The sequence below is a fragment of the Rhipicephalus microplus genome, chromosome 1, assembly GCF_043290135.1.
Source record: "Rhipicephalus microplus isolate Deutch F79 chromosome 1, USDA_Rmic, whole genome shotgun sequence".
In the NCBI taxonomy this organism is placed as follows: domain Eukaryota; kingdom Metazoa; phylum Arthropoda; class Arachnida; order Ixodida; family Ixodidae; genus Rhipicephalus; species Rhipicephalus microplus.
Genome location: NC_134700.1, coordinates 98,589,633 through 98,610,245, shown reverse-complemented (window position 1 = coordinate 98,610,245; position 20,613 = coordinate 98,589,633). Strand labels below are relative to the sequence as shown.

General features: G+C 42.9%; 1 protein-coding gene across 1 annotated transcript; it reads left to right on the top strand.

Moving 5' to 3' along the window:
• Nucleotides 1–2,969: 2,969 nt before the first annotated feature.
• Nucleotides 2,970–18,628, top strand: LOC142795463 (uncharacterized). Its single transcript, XM_075886069.1, has 5 exons — nt 2,970–3,082; nt 10,930–11,035; nt 12,739–12,900; nt 15,541–15,666; nt 18,273–18,628. Exons 1-5 carry the CDS (start codon nt 3,063–3,065, stop codon nt 18,459–18,461), a joined length of 603 nt encoding a protein of 200 aa, XP_075742184.1. The 5' UTR covers nt 2,970–3,062; the 3' UTR covers nt 18,462–18,628.
• The last annotated feature ends 1,985 nt before the right edge of the window (nt 18,629–20,613 follow it).

Sequence of the window (20,613 nt, the reverse complement as noted above, 5' to 3'; positions counted from 1 at the left end):
TAACATTCATGAACTTTGGGAATACTTTACACTTACTGTGAGTGAATGCTTATCTCGTTTTGTGCCGAAAAGAAAGAAATGCTTACAAAAAACAAACCCGTGGGTTAATCGACATATAATTCATTTGAAACGACGACTGCGCCGGGCACGACAAAAAAGACCGAGAAACCCCGTTGCCATCGCTAAGCTTAGTACCGACGTGCGGAAGGAGTTAAAAACTGCTAAAAAGCATTTTGTTTCAACAACGTTGGCTGATTATTTGAAAAATTCACCTCAGAAGTTCTAGAGATACTTGGTTGGGTCAAAGCCGGCTACAACCAGTGTACTTTTAAATGGAAACATTTGCAGTGATCCAGTTTCAGTTGCTGAAGCTTTTAACAATTTCTTTAACAGTACATATACTAGCCCGACGGACATGGCCTCGATAAGTCAAGAACATGGTAGCCATTGTGAAGATGATATTGTTATCTCTAAGGAAGGTATAATTGAATTGCTTTTAAAATTAGATGTCAAGATGTCTTCAGGGCCTGATAAAATACCGAACGAGTTTTTAAAGCGCTATTGCGAATGAGTTGCATTATTTTTAGTCAAAATTTTTGCCTCCTCATTGGAAACTGGTGTTGTACCGAGTGATTGGCTGCTAGCAAGGGTTGTGCCTGTGCCCAAAGGTGGAGATAAGCTGATGGTTGAAAACTATCGCCCCATTTCCATTACATGTACAGTGTGTAAACTTTTAGAGCATATAATTGGTAAACATCTTGTTGCGTACTTTGAAATAACAACCTCTTTTACAACAAACAACATGGTTTTCGCCGACGCCTTTCAACTGTGACACAGTTATTTGAAACCATTCATCACTTTGCTGCAGCTATGAATTCGAAAGAACAAGTAGATGTTATTTCATTAGATTTATCAAAGGCTTTCGACAGGGTATGTCATGCGATACTTCTAAATAAATTACATGGTTACGGTGTTAATTTACAAATAATTAGGTGGATTCAAGCTTACCTGACGAACCGTCAACATTTTGTGGAAATAGCCGGCGAACATTCATCTTTTTTGCCCATTCCTTCTGGTGTGCCGCAAGGGTCGGTTTTAGGCCCAATTTTGTTTCTGCTGTACATTAATGACATTGCAAGTGGTGTACATCCCAACATTGAAGTGCGATTGTTTGCCGACGATTGTCTTTTGTTTACACGCGTCAAGACTGTCTCTGACCAAACTTGTTTAAATGATGCCTTAAACATTATTCACAATTGGTGTGCAAAATGGGATATGGGAATCAACCCTAAGAAGTCTGCCTGCATGACAGTCTCAAACAAGAAAACGCCTTTAATGTTGGACTATACAGTGAATACTAACCAAATCAAACGATCCACCCAAATTAAATATCTTGGTATGACAATTACAGATACACTAAATTGGAATGCACATATTGACAATATTTGCGGATCAGCGCAGCGGAAACTTGGACTACTGAGACGTAAATTAAGAGGTGCTCCTCCTGAGGTTAAACTTCAGGCGTACAAAACTATTGTTCGGCCTACCTTAGAATACGCTAGTATGATCTGGGACCCACATCACCAATATCAAATAGATAAACTGGAGCGTGTTCAGAGGCTAGCAGCGCGATTTATTTTTTCCGTTTATGAGAGGAGGCAGTCAATAACAACTCTGCTCACTGAGGTTAAACTTCCTCAACTTGCCATTCGCCGAAAAATCACTCGACTAAAGTTTTTATATCAGCTTTACAACAATAAGCTCAATTTAAACCCTTCTCTTTATTTGCGTCCCCCAGGAAGAGTCTCATCAAGAACCAATCACCCACACGTAATTATGCCCTATACACCGAGAATTGACACATTTAAAAACACTTTTCTTGTCAGAACGATTGTCGACTGGAACTGTCTTGCCGCCGATTTCTTTGAGAATGTAGACACAGTTGAATCTTTTGTTGATAAGTTAGAATTGTCATTGTATGATGTAGTTCCCACTCTGTAACAGCCCGACAGGGCTTACAGTATTGTGAATAAATAAATATAAACACTCAGAGTCGCTGAAGTTTGCTGAGAAATACTTCTCATTTAATAAAAATGTCTTGAGCAAAAGGTTTTATATGATACGTGGGCACGACAATACCTCATAAGCAAAAGCTTTAGGTAGGCTAATAAAAATCAGCATAAGCAGCCATGAATCTGGAAACCCCTCGGATGTAGCACGTCAGGTCCTCTGAATGCGCTTTTCTTCCTACGTGGCTTCGGCTGCGTGTGAAGCACGAAGGCCTAACACACATACCAATGGAACGAAACAGGTGCGACTGCCAGTCCCGTAGCCTTGCTTTCAAGTTGATTTAGGCTTTAGTTCGCAATGAGTAAACACATCGTAAAACAGTGTATTTTTTCTGAACCTTTGTCTTTTATGCTGTTTTATTTACTCCTAGAATTCATGACTTGTAATTAAAATATTATTTGCCACGATCTTTGATTATTATAAGAACAAAGCTATTGGTAACAATATATACAATAATCAGTGGATTTTTATTCAAGAACGCTGTAAGCGGTCAGCCGTATGCCTCGACTGGTCCACAATGCTGATTAATCCACTTTGACATATCAACCAGTGCTCTTTAACATAATTGATGCCAGCAATCGGCGACCAGCATAACTGAAGCTGTGTCAATCACTTCACCACCAATTCAAAAATAAATAATACTGAAATGTCGAGCTCATTCTTTAGAAATATGAAAAGAATGGTTAACTTAGTTTATATAATCTTTGGTGACAGTAATATTTGAATAATAACGATAGCTATACATGTTTTTCTTTTCAGTACCAGAGATATTATTTCAACCTAATTTCCGTTCAACATATCACTTTCGATTCATATACCGTAGGATAACTTGGTTGGTAGGTTCCAATGCATTACTTCGATTGAGCGATTACCTATACTCACGCATTTTGTTACAGATACTCTCCAACGAGTTAAGCGTTCCAAAAACTGAATCCTACCACGGCCTTATCAGATACGATGTGTTCGTTGGAAGACGTTCCGTCTTGAGGTCCATGATGCAGGATGTGGCCATGTAAGAAAACTGCATCCCAATATATACTTTTCTTAACTTTGACAGGATTCGTATCAGAGAAAAAGGCAGCAAAGAGCTTCATACTGAAAAATACGATGCGATAATGCATGTTCTCTGTTGAGAAAAACGTGCGGAACCTCTAAGTATAAGTCATCAAAAATTTATTGTGAGCATTGTTGAGCGGCACTTGTTGTGCTAGATTGCTTACGTTAATATAGAAAAAGACAAGATGCATATTGCAATTGTTTTTCCCCTTGGTATTGTTGATGCAAGTGTTTTCTTCGGAGATGATCTTAGAACAGAATTTCCGGTACAGCCGTGGTGGCTTGGTGATGTAGTTGTCGGGATTGACTTCCTTCTGAGATATGGTGCGTCCGGCATCAGTAGCACAGGTGAGATTACGCTAAATAGCATGCATTTATTTATTTTTGCCGACCAATAGTTACAAAAAAACAATTGTGTTGTGTTGAACGATTACCTAACGCACTGTGATTGCTATCACGTGTTCCCGTTAATAATGCTTCTGCCAACCTTTCATCGTTTGACATGCAAGTTTTTTTCCTTTGTGGCGTGTGGCGTGAAAAAAAGACGTAATTTCCACTTTTTCTCGTGACAGCTGTGAATGGCGCCTGAGACTTGCCTGTCGATTATTATTTGGTCCTTGCTACTCTCCCGGGTGACATGAAGCTTGTTGAGTTTGATTAAGTCACTGACAGTTCTATCACAATTTTTACCGAGAAGAATCAATCTAAAACTACCTACCCCTGACAAAGGGCTTCCGGAGATCAGATTCTGGGGATCGTTAGCAAGTCGCTGCTCTCGTATGAGTGTCATGCCCTGGCTTCTGTACCTCTGAAATATCTATCTCTGTTCGATATCACACAAGGTGACAAGGAGGATTCACCACCGCGTTCTCATGCCTATCACTGAATTGAAACGAGATCACCCGACCCTGTCCCGCAAAAGCTTTGCTGCGTGTCGTCAGCAGAGAGTCTACTTACGGCTGAACAGATCACTGACATGTTACAGACAGGAGTTGTACAAGAATCCTTATCCCGTGGGTAGCGCCTGTGATCCTTATAAGGAAGATGACCGGATTATGGCAGTTCTGTGTCGATTACAGGTTACAAGTTACAGGTTAAAGGTTAGCAAAAAGGATGTGTATTCGGTTCCAATAATCGATTATGTATTCGATTATAGCACTCCCTGTTTTTGGTCACTGAACTTGCCATCACGGTATTGGCAAACATATGCGCACGCAAACGTTAGAAACAAAACGGCTATTCTGGCACCCGATAGACTATGAATTCGATGTTATGCCGCACAGTCCGTGTAATGAGCCTTCCATATTTGAGTGAACTATGGGCACTATACTTCATGTGCTTATACGAGAAACTCGTTTGTGTTACGTCAATGATGTCGTGAGTTTTGGCAATACAGACATCCAATACAGACATCCAATACAGCAATACAGACATCCAAGTCTTGTTCTGGATTACGTAGACAAGGCTGGCTTGATCCACAACTCAATAAAATGTCACTTAAGTGAAATGGAGTATTGCTAGGGTTATATGGTTACCAAAACATATCAGGCCCGATCTACGAAAGATGGAGGCCATCACTTCTTTCGAACAATCTAAGCCAGGGCGGAAACTGAGCTGCCTCTTGGGGTTAACACACGCTGCCTCTTGGGGTCTTCACTCTGTTTCACAGTTCGCCGACATGGAACATCCCCTAATACGCCTTCTCCAAAAAGACGTCCCTTTGAGTTGGAGTTTGGCTCGTGGTGACACGTTCCGCTAGCTAAATTTCTTTGTAACGTGAAGGCCCATACTGCGCCATTTTGATGCCCCGTCGTAGACGGAAGAGAGTGCAGTGGCATCGGTACCGTAAAATTGTAGCGTCATAAAGGAGCTTAAAAAGCGGTGGCTTGCGCCAGTCACGCTTTAAAAATTGCTGAGTGCAACTGCATCGTGACGAAATAAGAATGCCTGAAAGCTGTTTTCACGGTACACAAATTTCGACTTTATACACGTGGATGCCTGGTAGTTTTTTATACCCATGGATGCCATCTTTGCCTACCAGCATGATCTGTGCTGGCTAAGGAACTCTGAGACCCAACTGGTAGAGTGGCACGTTTAGCTCTTCGACTTCAGGATCTCGTGCAAGCCTGGACATTGCAGCGCAAATGCAGACTGTGTCTTCCGCCTTCCTTTGTCAACGAAGGTGTGTGGCGAAATTATTTTATTGTGATAGCAACTATATCGACACTCTCGGCTGCATTTTTCACCGGCGTCGGCGTCGCCTAGCTTCATTCACTGTATATGTACGTAAATATGTATGTATGAAAGCGCAATAAAAATACTTTAAGAAGAAAGTCCGGCACCCGGAATCGAACGTCGAACATCTGAATTGTGAGTAAACATATAGTGCAAGCTAGGCGCCAGCCACTGTGTCACGAAAAATCACCTCCGTCAACAATCAAACGAAAACCTATTTATATCTACCTCTTACCGCTGGGGATTGGCATCTTGGGGAAAACTATCGTGTTTTCAGCATTACCGGCGAGATGGCGCAATGAGCACGCGTCGCCTACCTCCTCTAAAACTTCGCTAAGTAGCGACGTATGTAGTTATTCGCGTGACTCCTCTCTTTTTCCTCCTCTTCCGACTTCGCCGAAGCCGGCGTCGCATCGGTGTTGGCCAGATGCCGTCACGTGAGACCACTCGCAGTGTTTGTTTGTTTACAATTGCTCGCCACTGCCATCTTTGCTCTGGAGGCGTGGACTCCTTGGGGCACAGCGCATCTGTATTGAAGAATATGAACTAGTCCTTCCGTGCGCGCTGTGCTGTGAAATCACGGAGGAAGGAAAAGTAGGAGAGGCCCTGACGCCACTTTTTGTGAAGCCGCAATGAAGCCGGAAGTCAGCCATATTGACTGGGCAAATTCTTCTCTCTTGCGTACATCCGAATGTAAAGCAGAAGGCATGACTGTCTCTCTGGCTCGGGAGCTGCGCAGCGCACGTGTCGTGACGATCCAAAACTAATGAAACGGGGCGCAACACTCTGGGTCAGTGCGACACCTTCAGCGAAATCATTTCGTCCGAGTATTAAAGCGAGTAACAGCTCACCGACAACGAAGCAAATACAAGCGAACGCGTGCTAGATGCACTGACAACGGCGAGTGTTTTCACGTCATTAATTCGCCAACTGTACAGACAACACGACTGGTCGTGCACCCTTTATGGTTGCATTGCGCCACGTGGCTGACGCAGCGTCCAGCCACTGTGTCCGTGTTCCACGTGAAACTCACCGGCGTAAGCATTATGCAACCGTGGTGACTCTGAACACGATGCAAGTGACACTTGAATGCGGTTGCTGTTACATTGAGATTGCATGCAGTGCTGGGGGAAAGTATACGAAGCGGAACAGAAAAGGTGCTTTAATACGCACATGCAAGTTGTTACTGTACACACACAACACGAAACTACGTATGTGAACACGGTCTTCAATGCGTCTTGCTGGACTCAACAGCGTCATCTGTTGTCACAAGAAGAAGCACTGCCTAACCGTCACTGACCTGCTAGGCGTTCGTTGTCGTTCCGCTTCCTCACGGTGCCCAACGCAGTTTCGCTGAACACTAATTGCATCATCTGCGTCATCCGTCACGCGACACATGGAAGCACATATACGTGTCATTTTTGACACGTATATTTGTTATTGAAGGTGAAGGTTTATATCCGCGAGTGGAGCTCTCGAAAAACAATTTCGTATAATAGGGCGCTAGCTCGTTGATTTGGTAGGTCATTCTTTAGCCGATCCAATTTGTATATTTGAAGTGTGTCCACAACGCGCACTTCCGAAACATGATTGGTGCGTCTAACCACTTAACAAAACCTTGGGCTTTCACTGGAATCATTCTTTTGTAGTTACCTGGCGCACAAAGGTCGCTACAATCGTTTCACAGCCTCCATTTTTGAAAAAGGTGCGCGTTTCAGACACAGCGAAGTAACAACTGGGATGCTTATTCGCGTTCATCTGTAGCTGTAAATACGTTTCTTGCGTCATTTGAGCGTGAGAAACGTCGGGCACGTTTCGATCTGCTTTCTATTCTGCACGTGACCTTCCAATTTGTTGCTATCGCATTCATTGCTTCATCTTTGCGGGAAAGCTGTGGCCTTTTTAAGGGCTAAGCTCCTCTTAGTCTAATCCTGCCACGCGTCACGCGTAACCAACAAGACGGACAAACAGATAGATAGATAGATAGATAGATAGATAGATAGATAGATAGATAGATAGATAGATAGATAGATAGATAGATAGATAGATAGATAGATAGATAGATAGATAGATAGATAGATAGATAGATAGATAGATAGATAGATAGATAGATAGATAGATAGATAGATAGATAGATAGATAGATAGATACGAACGGGCAGACGAACAGACAGACGGACGACCAGATGAACGGATGGACAGACACACAGACGTACCATGGGACGGACGGATGGAAAGACAGACAGACAGACACACAGACACACAGACAGACACACAGACAGACAGGCAGACGGACGAACGGACGCATGCTTCACCCAGTCATCATTCACTCCATGGATATGCTGTGATTTCTTATCACTACTTTATTCTCATGCCTTACACATTCTCACACTCGGTGTCTTTCAAGGAAGAACAAGGAACTGGTACCACCTTAAAATTTTTATTTGTCACTGCATGGCGTCCCGAAGCCACCAGCTGCTGTCTTTGCCCATCACTGCCTGCTCTACGACACTAAATATTTGGGCTAAAGGTGCACGGTGCGAGTCGTGCCACAGAGTGTGTGATCACACGTGCTTATAGAGCCGTACATGACGATGCGACCACTGGTTGTCAGAGGTTCATCAGAGCTTTGAACAGGATACAGTGGCACTTTTACTGCTCGAGAATGTAAGACACAGTCAAGCAATATGTTCTAAGTAGTGAACACTGCCGAGGCTGCAAGCGTGCTTCGACTACTCCAACAGGTCCTCGCCAACACCCCCTTTTCCATTTGAACATGGGGGTACCGATACTTTTCGCCTATTGGCACGATCATCCAGTGACTATTGATGGGTGATAGCACACGTCGGCCGCCTGACGTGCCACGCAGAAACGGCGGCAATATTATCTTTCGACAGCGACATGCGTTGTAATGTTTTTGCATATAGTTATCATTCTTCGACACGGACTCCTCGCTTGATCATCAGTGAGTGTGGCAGTCTGGTCGTTGGGGATGCCGTTGAAGAAATGCTTCATCTGGGCAGTCCGCAGTTTTGCCATTCGCCGTCTTACTTATCTTAGACCAATGTGCTCGTAGAACGTACGAACTGTGCTAAAATCAACGTGTCGGCCATGTACGCATTTTCCGACCACAAAAGCTAGGATGGAGTTTTCATCACATGTGCTTACAAACATTGCATAGCATGACGGCAATAATAACTGACATTGTTTTCCTACTTTACGCACGTCCACCGTTAAACTGAATCAACACAATACTACCGTTCTTCTTCCGTAGTCCCTCTGTAAGACGCTGTGTGTTGTCACAGAAGGCCGACGTATTGCTCGGCTTACTCCTGTGGCATTGAAGCACTGATCGTAACAACTCTACGACAGTCTCCATCATTCGGTCACATACCGCAAAGGATACTGTGCGTAGTTCTGAGAACCCGCAACGTTAAAGGCGTCTATGCGGTAAGTTTTTATCGCAGTACGTGGGTCCATTGATGATTGTTCATCACTTGAGCGATTTTATGCACGTGGTCGCATTGTTGACATCAGCTGGCTGTCGGTAAAGCCTGACCCAAATTGTACGTGATTCTCGTATTCAGCAGTTTCACCCTAAACATTGTCCGTGATCCGGACTCACCCTGTGAGTTTCGTCCTCGAACCAGGCAATGCGATGGGTGTGAGCCGAGGAAGGAGTAGGAGACTTGAGCTTGTATAGCCGAGTCATGCCATGACTAGTTGACCTTGAAGCTCAACCTGTGAATAAATATAGTACCACCCTGCTCTTAACAATATACAGTTGATGGTGTCTGCCGATGAAGATACTGTGCTTTCATGGCTTACGTTGCTCTCAGCTGACAGATAGGACGAAGACTACTTCAATTGCTGGAGAAGTCATACGCTCTTGAAAGAGTGTTTGGTGCAATACATGCGATGTTATCGTAAAAAAAGTCGTGTTCTATTGTTACTATTTAGAACATTCCAATATGTTTCTATCGAGCTTGTTTCGTGACCGTTACGGTGTAACTCTACTATTTTTACGCTTTAAGACCCTAACACTCTAAAAATAAGAGAGTGCTGGGCACTCTTTTTGAGAGAGTACTTTCTTGTCCCATAGTTCACGCTCTTTTCCAAAGTAAATCACCTCTTGTTGTGACAGAGTACAGTGATTCCCCCAAACGTGTCAAAGTGCTCCCCCTCAACAGAGTAACATAACGCTGCCCGAATCAGAATAGCATGACCCCAACAAAGAGAGTAGCAGTACAGCTCACGAAAAAAAAATAGCAGAACTTGGGCCGAAATTGGGCCGAAATTGGGCTTTTTAATTGTTTTTGACTGATCTCCGCGCGCGGGGATTGTGAAGAAAGCTAAATACGAGCACTACGAGAAAAAATACATGAAAAAACATGACTGAGTTGGACTCGAACCTTTCACCTCTAGGCGCACTGCGAACTGCGATTCCCACACGCTAACCACTACACCACACTGACAGGCCTCTAATGGTTTAGTTCTTTTTGTCATAAGTAATGTTGGTGACATGTCTACATTTTCTTGTTTAGGCGCATAAATTTGAGTGTCTCCGTGCTTCTCAATACCAGCCGCACAGTAGCTGATGTGTTTACTGCGTCTGTTTGGTGCTTCGTGAGATTAAAACGTCTATCTGACATGTTTTTAAAGGAGAAAAGGAAATATTAGGGCAACCAGGTGTATGAACGTCATTTTTGCTGACTCGCTAAGTAGTTAGTCATTTCTTAGTACAAAACATCGCACTTGTGTACAGTATACAACTTAGTTTTTGTTCAGCTCCTTGGACATATTTTCGGTCATTAATAATTCATTAGCCGTACCGTAAGTTAGGCTTACGTACCGTAAGTTAGGCTCACGGCCCCATCGCTCGTGTGTGATGGCCGAAAACATGAATAATAATATAAAGAAAATGTCACAGCCGTTTGCGTTGACTTTCGATCGTGACCAATTGAATGCGATAGTATTCGCTTATTTCACTACACAGATGCAAAGCCAGAAACGTGTATATTAGGAGTTCCTAGTGCCTTCTATTGTGTGCGCTGAAAACACTGCTCTTTTGTTAATCCTCTCTAACGCCTGAACAAACAAATGCAGTACGTTTTACTGCATATACTATATGTGCGGTTATTAGCTAATGCTAACCACTCAGAGTGTGCCGACGCATTTAAAAGTAATCAAGGGAAGAAGTATACGCACGTTTTACTCTCTCATGCCTGAAGAGTATATGGGCATTTCACTCTCTGAAAGAGCGGAAGAGTAGAGAGCTGTTTTACTCTCTCGTTTTAGGTAGAGTGAAAATGAACTTCACTCTATTTGATGTTTTACGAGAGTAGAATACTTTGAAGAGTAACATGGCCTTTTTACTCCTGCGATACCTTCCACAGTTTTGGAGTGTAATATTGCTTATAGTTAGCAACTTGAAACAAGGACACGTTGTCTATATTTCTTTTTGCAAGTTTAGTTCTTTCTCACATGACCTCTAACCTTATGCAGAGTGAATTGTCGCTTCAATGTTCCGCAAGTGTACACTTTGCTAATTTGAGTCTTTTATTCCCAGGAAGCCGTCCATTACATTCGTGTACCGATTGTCGGGAATAAGCCGCACATTCACCCACCTTTATTTTGATAACTTCTATTCTAAGAAGCTGAAAGAAGAAAACTTGGTGAGGTCCTAAAAATTTGTAGCGCAATTTTCTTTGTTCTGTATTTTGCTTTGCTACATTGCACAGATGGCTTGTGTTTGACTACAGATTTGTCATCGCCTTCATATGTTTTCGTTGAGAAAAAATTCTTATGGTAAATAAACTCGCTTTATTTGATAGCTTACATATCTTTTAGCAACAGCCCACGGTGAAGCTATTTTGCATCACAATGTATAGTGAAAGTCGTTTTCAGATGATTCAATGAGAATTGTTACCACGCTACGCTATCGAGAGAACAAGAAACAAGTGCTTCCTGGAGGAAACTTCTTCCCTATTGTGATAGGCTGACGTTCACTACGCTTTGATCAAATGCCAGTTCTCTAGCGCATTCAAAATTTAAAAGACATAATTTGTATGCCTCGTTAGCCTTATATTGCTATTTGCTGATCTTACACCCTGCGTGGCCCCACAGGGCAGTATTACGGTGGCAGCGAGGGCTTATGCACTTACCATGAACTTTTGATTTAAACGCCAGTTTATGGGCTTGAATATTTAAATTTTACTTTGTTCTCTGTAAAATTAATTGTACAAAATTGAAGCACTAAGTGCCGTATACGCCGTCCACACCATTTTCTTCGTCGAGAAAACCATACCAGCTTTTTGTTGGAGCACCCACTGCTTTTGCACCTTCCCACAGCTTCTTGTCCAATGCGCCAAACAAGAGAGCCTTGAGAGCATTATGAATGAGGTAACACTCTTTTTCTCGAATGCTTTAATTACTCAAGCAATGAAGAAAACAACCACGCGAGCTTTTGTCCTCAACGAGATGCGATATTTCCGAACAGCAAAACGACGCACCTAAAAGCACTGTTGAGCCGCTCTCCCATTTTACCAAGCATATTAGTTGTTTTCTATACTTATACCTTAAGTTTAGCGAACACCTGATGGAAAATTCCTAATGAGTCCATATTTCAACTGACGTAGGTATGATAACATGCGCAAATAGCACGGATTATCAGTCACAAAAACAGTAAGCATGATCAGCCAGCTTTCCTTGTCGTGGTTGCCTTTTGATGAGAGTGGTGGTTTGCGTTTAAGCATTGGTTCATGATCAACAATAAACACAATGTAGAAAAATTTTTGCCACAGGTAACAGCGCCTGTGTCTGCGGAAAATATGCGGCACTGCCCCGTGACAGGATTGGCGTAAAAGCTCCCAACGGTCCAAGCAACTTTCATGGTGCCAAGTGCGCAGCCACTCGTCGTCCTTACACACCCATCACTCCACGTTGTGCTACCTTCCTTTTTTGACAGCAGAACTTTCCTATAGCAGTGCCGGGTGAAAAACGAGTATGCGTGTCGCATGACACGCTCATGTTCTCAGATACAACCATAGATGGTGTAACTGTCCCAAGACACGAACCAAGCGACATCCGCACGATGAAACAGAGAAGGGTGGCTAAAGAGGAAATGAGTGAACAAGTCACGGCTTCAAGGGCTGCCACACGTCCTTTTCTGTTCATCCATACAAACAAGGTAGTCACACACACACACACAGCCACATGAAATTCCAAAACATCAAAGAAACTTACGGGGTGGGATTTCATTCATATTTCGTATATGACAATGCATGCAGTGTTACTTGGGCGCAAAGTTCTATATGTCTCTCATATTTCTGATTTAGATGTATTCAGTTCAATTCGTAACAATCGCTTTCCCTTGCAGTACTCCATCGTGAACAGAGAATTGGCTCGAAGATCCACTGCACGAGTTGCCGGTTCTTTAGTGATATCTATGTCTCTGATGGCAAGGAAGTGCCCCAAAGATACTGTTGTAAGGTTTTTGAGTAAGAGCAACTGCACCGAAATACCTCTAAATATTACGCATGTGAGTCGGCTTTCCACTACTCTGTTATCTCATTTCACTATAGCTTCACTGGGAGACCATGAATAGTCTTATGGCATAAAGATATAAGCGCATTCACCACAGGAGATTCTACACGACCAGAGACTGAAGGCACCATCAAAAGTAATGGCAGATGACATGATAGGTGGCATGTCTCTCGCTTGGCACTGGCCCTGAGTATTTAGGAACTAACAAATTTCTTTTTTTTTTCAATGTAATACTAGAAGGTGACGCCACTCCTGGTTACGAATATTTAGAAGTGATTACTTATTTGGAAAATTGTTTGTGCTTTTTCCTGCCACGTGAAATAAGGGTTCATAAAGGGAAAATTCACACGACCAGTTCGTCGCACAAAAGGTAAAAGAGAACATATATTCAGATTTATGAAAGGTAAAGCGCCTTTCCCGTAAACAATTACTATCTGTAGTTGTGGCGCTGTTACTTAGGCTACCTAGGAGACTCGCAACGCGCAACGGGAGGGTTGAACTATCGATAAATTAAATCACACAGCCACTTCATCACCAGCGTCGTCATCCCGAGGAAAAAACTCGGCACTTATGAGGGCAGTGCCATCAGGTACACTTCTGGAGAATCAAAGAATCAACAACTCATTTTTGTTCAATGATTAGTCTTAATGTAATTGCATGAATGGAGGTGCAGAGGATCCAACTTTCTGCAGCATTCAGCATAATAAATTATTTTGAGTGGGCTAACTACTTTAGACGGATTTATTTTGAGCCATGCTTCTCTTCTTGTTTAGAGCTGTACTTGCCAACGTAATGGTTGTTCTTTCTTATTGTGATAGCAATTATATGAACACTCTCGGCTAGATTTTGCCGTCAGCGTCGCCGTCACTCTCCATATATGTCTACGTAAGTATATATATAAAGATGTAGGAAAGAAAAACCCAGAAGAAGACTCCGGCATGCGGAATCGAACGTGGGACCGCAGTGTCTTGAAAGGGAGGTGTTAACCACTAAGCCACGGAGGCAAACGCTCATCACCGTTCAAACGGCAAGCTACTTATATATACCACAAACCGCTTTTGGTGGGCATCTCGGGGGGGGGGGGCAGGTGTTTTCAGCATTACCAGCAAGATGGCGCACTGAGCACCCGACGCCACATCGCACGGCGACACGCGCTCTAATAGCTCTAATCTCCCACGTGTACTTTGCAACGCGAAGAGAAGGGGCGCGGCGCTGCCTCGCTCGCCCTTAACTCTATGCTCACGCGCCCTTATCTCGTGGTGGGGAGGAGGGGAGGATCGTACGCTTTGGCTGGCCTCGGGCTTTACCTGGAACGGTTCTGCTGTAGTTACCGGGCGCACAAAGGTCACTGCAATCATCGCAGTCTCCATTTGCGAAAAGCGCACGCTTTTCAGACACAGCGAATTAACATCTGACCCGCTCATTCTGATGACGTTCAGAGTAAACGTGCATCCGTACCTGTGAGTGCGTTTCGTGCGTCATTTCTGTGTGAGAAACGCGGAACACGTTTCAATCTGCTTTCCATTCTACGTTTGACGTTCCAATTTGTTGTAATCGCGTTTCTTGCTTCGCCTATGTGGTAAAGTTGTGATTTTTGTCATTCTGTTGGTGTGATACTCAGCGCAAAACAGTTAGACACTTCTACCATCTATGGGCACATTCACTGCTTGTCTCTCTCAATGCACACAAGAAAAGTTGGTTTTAGGCCGATCTTTATTAACTACCTAAACTTAAAGACTCCACAGTTAGGCAGTGTCCCCTCTGTCATGTGCATGGTGCTCCCCAAAAACTACAAAGACACGCAACTGTGGTTGTTCGCTCTTCGCAGTGATGCTTTGCTGGGGCACCTATAGAGCAATTTGCAGTCATGCTTATGTAATATGGTATATCGCATGAGCATACTCTCAGTATGTCTTTCTATAAAGCCACAACTTTCACTGGCTTCAGAGACACAGTGGCACAAAGACGGGAGATGCCGTGAAATGATTGTTCAGGGGTATACGGAAGCACATAAATACAGTAAATGCAGGCTAAACCAGAGCGAGGTGACGAATTCGGGGCCAGAAATAATTCCTTAATGTGCTCCAAATAAGTGAGCGAATATAAAACGTTTTGGCCAACCTGTCAGAACATGTTCATTGATCAGGTGGTACCATTCTACTGTTAGGGACAAGCAATTGTCGTTCGCAAGAAATACGAATGCTTAAAGCTGTGTGACAGGTGATTGCTTAACTTGCCAGTAATGCTTGTCATGTGGGATTGCTCATAAAAAAGTAGTAATTGAATTCGGACAGCTTTTCCAGCTAAAAGTTAACCTGTGAGATTTAAAAAGGCACAGCGTGTAACACACAACTAGCAGTTAATAACGCGTAATAATTTACGAACAGTTATAATCAGGGTTACGTTCTTTTGATACTGCAATTACTTGAATTCCCAAAATCATAATTTGTTCCTTCCAGTTACGTTAGTGGTGTCATAATGCTAATTACATCGCATAAAGTCTCGCTGGTTGTCCATAAAAGTGGTTTACCACTTTTATGGGCAGTTGAAGAACCAGAAGAGACATATTGAAGTAACTTTTAGGAAATAAAAAATGGGGAACTTAGAAGAACTGTTGCCAACATGCTTTCCGCAGATTTGCGCCATACATCCGGGCTATCTCCAAGGCGGGTACTGGTCGGTTATGACAAGACATTACAGGAGATATGACACTCTCTCGGAGGATGTGTTTTTTGAATTGGAGAACACCTTTCCCGACAAAGTAAGTCATAGCAAGAAAATATCATTCTAGCGTTGCATGCAACACGGCACCTTCAGTAAGATTCAAAAGGCTATAGATATAAAAAATGCACATACAACTCAATGGATCAACTGTACAGGGGTGTCGATGTTGTGGGTGCGCCTTGAAGACGCAGACAGAGAGAGAGAGGACATGCAGAGCACGTGTCCCGTCTCTTCTCAGTTCGCGTTTTCAATGCACACCCACATCGTCATCATACAGAAGCTACTAGTCCAACTAAGCGCGGGTATACGGGTCGTCATACGTTCGAGGGTAATCTTACTTCAGCGCAGCCTGACAACTTCTTGACGGAATCTGTACACATCGTATTGTACAGAAATGGCAAAGGTGTGCAGGTGAACGCCATGATCATCTGTACACCACAAGACACGCCATTTGTATTGTGCTATGTCCGTATCTATTGCAATATTAAAGTAACATTGTAAACAACTTGACTGACAGGATTCATTCAATTCGCGCACCTCTGCAACGTCAGCATGGCTGCTGTATACCTCGATGTTGTCAGCCCTTCGGAACGTTTCGGCGTTTGTGACTCGATAATAAATGTTTGCGGTGTTAAGATAAAAATGCGTCATGGCCAGTTTTTTAAATTTTTTTTTTGGGGGGGGGGGAGCGATCTCGTGTAATCATCATTCCGTCAGAGCATTGTTGTAGGTGAGATGACCAAGCATCTGCCATGCTAAAAGTCACTCCAGCACTGCGAATGCTTAGGCAGGTCACTTTTTTTGTAACACTGATTTTTTTATTTTTGCGTGTACATTTCACTGTTTAAGCAGTGTTTTACTGCGTTAAACCCTTGCCCTGCCTGCGCAGGCTACGTGCTCATACACTGAGTTTTCGACAGCGATGTTGTTGCTCAATGCTGGCATAAAAATATGCTTTGAATCTTCTTTTAGGACTGCTGACGTATTTCTTAATCACCTATCTGTCCATTTGTGCAATTTCAACAGCCCTCAAAATTGGAGTACGCTTGTGCACTGTTTATTTTCTGACGAAGGCCATGCCACCTTTCAAAGGACAAGCATAAAAGTATCGCTCTCTCGGGCGTGTACACGCTTGTTTTTTTAACACGAAAATGTTCTATGCCGGAGAATACCACATTTTCAGGAATGCATTTTTGTTACCAAATTGAAGTCGAAAAAATATGCACGATCAGATGAAAAACAAAAAAAAGTTCCTTGAATGGGATTCGAACGCATGATTTTTGAGTGCGCGATAATATTTTCCGGGTACGCTATCCACTAGCCCACGATTACAATTTTTACTTCATTGCATTGTCATTACATTTTATACATATATAAATTTGCCATAAATCACCCACCAGCATGTGTAAGCCTGACTGTATTTACTTATGCACCTTTAACTCTTCCAATAAGTCTTTTATACTTAGCATTTCATCGCAGGCCCCCTGGTGCTCCAGCACCTCTCTTAGCTTCGTCACCTGTTCAACAAAATGGGCATTAACCGATTGAACTCCGGGCTCATTCATGCGAGACCTCCATAGACTATGAAGACCTGTCACAATTTCCTTGATCAGGCAGAAAAGAAATACCGTAGACATCAATTGGTAGCTTTTTCTTCGAAATTCTATGCAGGACATAGACCACAATTTGCATACTTTAAAAAATACACCTTTTATACCTACCACTGTCTTCTGACAACGTTCTCGGTAAAGTGTATAAGTAATGCATCATGACAGCGGTATCCGCCATTTGTTCCTGCAACGCGGTATTTCTAAGCGTCCGTCCCATTCGGCGAGCTTTCAATAGGCGACGCGCAATTTCGCAAACTCCTTAACACACCCTCAGGTGGCGACCTTATCCTAGCTGTCGGCGTCGCTCATAGCGTCTATCAATACCAAACAGTTCGGTGACGCCCGCTGCCTTCGTCTGGCTTGAACTCCGCGTTCCCCTCGTACGCTCGCACCGCGAACAATCGCGGCCGGCCAATGCGGAACACAACGCGCGTTGGTTTCCCTCTCGTCGGGCAGAGGTGGGACTCTAACATGCAGTGAGTAGGCGGCCTTAGCCCACGTTTGTTGCAGCCCCACCATTCTGGCTGTCACGTTGTTTTCTCCAGCTCCGCTGATACTACAAGCATCTATGACCACAAGAGTTCGCTTCATCATTAATGTTGGACGTTAGTCGTCGGGGAGATGATGTATGACTAAGCGGCAACGAGGAAGCGTCAAAGTTAGGCAGTGCTGTAGCTGTTAGAAATCAAATAACTTTGCGCAAGCTCTTCTGTATGAATGTACAGTAAACACTAAGCTACTTCTCTAGGGACACATTGCACTTTGTGTTTTACCGATTCCTGTGACGGAGAGTTCAACCATGTGTTGCTTTTCTAGTGCGTACCGGACCCCGTGAACTTTCTTGCTATTCTCTCTCTCTCTGTCATATATATATATATATATATATATATTATATATTATGGTAAGCTTTCATAATATTTCTATGTGCGGGGAGCTGTGATGTGGTTTCTTTCAGAAGTCATGTGCACTAAACAACGCATGAGCCATACTGATATTGTTGACGTTACATTTCTTTATTTCTTTTTCTACGCAGGTCTTTCTGATCATGAATCAGTTGAAACAAGCCGGGGTGTATCCGAAGGCGTTTATGATCGAACGCTACGATTTCGAGCCACAAAGCGAGATACACTACTACGAAGAAGCTTTAGGCGTTGACGTGAAGTGCGAGGCCTCGCCTTTCGCCTATACGGCGAAAACCAAGCCTGTGCTGGCGAATTTTTAAGCAGGAAGGTGTCATTCACAGAAATGCGCCAGCATACAAGTTTGCAGTTCTACTACTCGCTTCATAAGCGCTCCCACACCCATAAGAAAATGTTTTATTAATATTGCACTACATCATTCTAATATTAAAATCGCAATTCACATAATCCCCTTGCGAAAAATGTATTAATAAACCTTATTTGAAAATTGACAAACAAAAAAGTGCACAGCTTCGCCGCAAAGGTGGAAATCTTTGTCACACATACTCTCTTTTTGTCACACAAGTGGCAATAATGCCTGACACGTGCTGTCCTTTTGAGACGCATGATTGCTGCATACAGGTGTGGCCAGAATGCAGTTCAACGTTTTTTAGGGTTGCTGATTTGGTGAGTCAGATTACATTCCCGAGGCGTCTGAAGGCGATCGATATCCAACGACAACTGTGAAATCTTTTTTCAAGGGGGCATAAAAGCGGACGTGTTTCCCGACAATCATATTACTGAAGGACGAAAACCTTGTTCACCATTGTGTTTCGACCCGCCGAGGTGGTCTAATGGCTCAAGAACTCAGCTGCTGACATGCAGGTAGAGGGATCAAATCCCGGCTGCAGCGGCTGCATTTTGAATGGAGGCTAAAACGCTGTAGGCCCATGTGCTTGTATTTCGGGCCACGGTAAAGAACTGCAGACGGTCGAAATTCCTGGAGCCCTCCACTACGGCGTCTCTCATAATCATATGGTGGTTTAGAGACGTTAAAACTCTCATATCAATCCATTGCCCACAATTGTTGTTGTTTTCTTGAAGAATCACACACCTCACAACATGGGATCGGCCACGAAAAGTGCAGCGGCACCATTTGTGAAGAAAGATTATTACTTTTAATGTTCGGTTTTTCCTGTCACTGTAGGTGTTAGTTTGTTTTCGAGGCCCAAGTGCATCCGCTATTATACCGACTTACGTTCTTTTTTTCTAATCATCATAACAACTACGAGGTAGGTAAATAACAAATGTACAGGTACCGTGCATACGAAAAATAGACGTAGCATCAATAAGGGGCAAACAAAATAAAACAATCTCTTCACACTGATGCGAATTTTCCAATTTACACAACAAATGCGAAAACTATTGGAAGGATTCCCCTAGTAATTCGCCCATCCCATTCATTTGGCGTGAGCGATGTGCAGAAGTCAACAACCCCAACAACATCATCACCAACAACAACATCCCCATTTTTAATGTACTGAAAAGAGGAGAATAGACAGGTGTTTCTTCAGACGGTAATACACATGAATACACATGAATACACATGAATACACATGAATATGAAAGAGTATAAGAAACTCAGTTGGTAGCTAATTAACTTTGAAATTTTTTCAGTGTGCAGAAAACCAACCAAAACAGAAGGGATGAAGACCAACAAGCACTGACTCACAAGTTTCAATTCAGATTTAATGCAACATGCTATTTTTCCAGATGCTGCGTTGTCGTTGTCCGCGTCATGATTGGCCTCATTGGTTGAGAGCTAAATATGCCATTTTGTTCGTGATAAAAAAGGTGAAGAAAGGTTCAAATAAATTGAAGTACGAAAAACTTCTATTTGTCTGAAAATCAAACCCAGACCACCAGTGTAAGAGAACACCTTCTGTCACTGAGCCATGACATTGCTTGAAACTGCTTCAAAAAAGAAAGCAAAACGATATGAATACAATGCAGTTGAAGCAGTCTCCTGAGTGCATGTAATTTTTTTCACTTCTTCTTTCATTATCTGCGCTCTGATAAACCTTTCACAAATGGCAACAATATAATAATATATAAATGCAAAGTAAAATAACAACATAGGGTGAACCTAAAAACAAAGTAAACGAGAAAAAAAATTACAGCCTTTACCGAGAGAAGCTCTTTAGCAACAGTAATATCATGAGTCAATTACAAATTACGCGCTAACTTTCAGTCAAAGAATATTATGTAGTTACCCATGTCGATTAGGTAGTACTGATTGATAACTTGGGGTAGGCAAGAATCACCTAATTAGATGTATGAAAAAGCTTGGAACTGAGATTTTACGGGGTTGGTTTTAGGGACACTAAACAGAAACAACTACTTGGGTAAGATAACTAAACTGCACTATGAGCATTGTATTGTCATATGTTTCAATATATAAAATTCATTATTCGC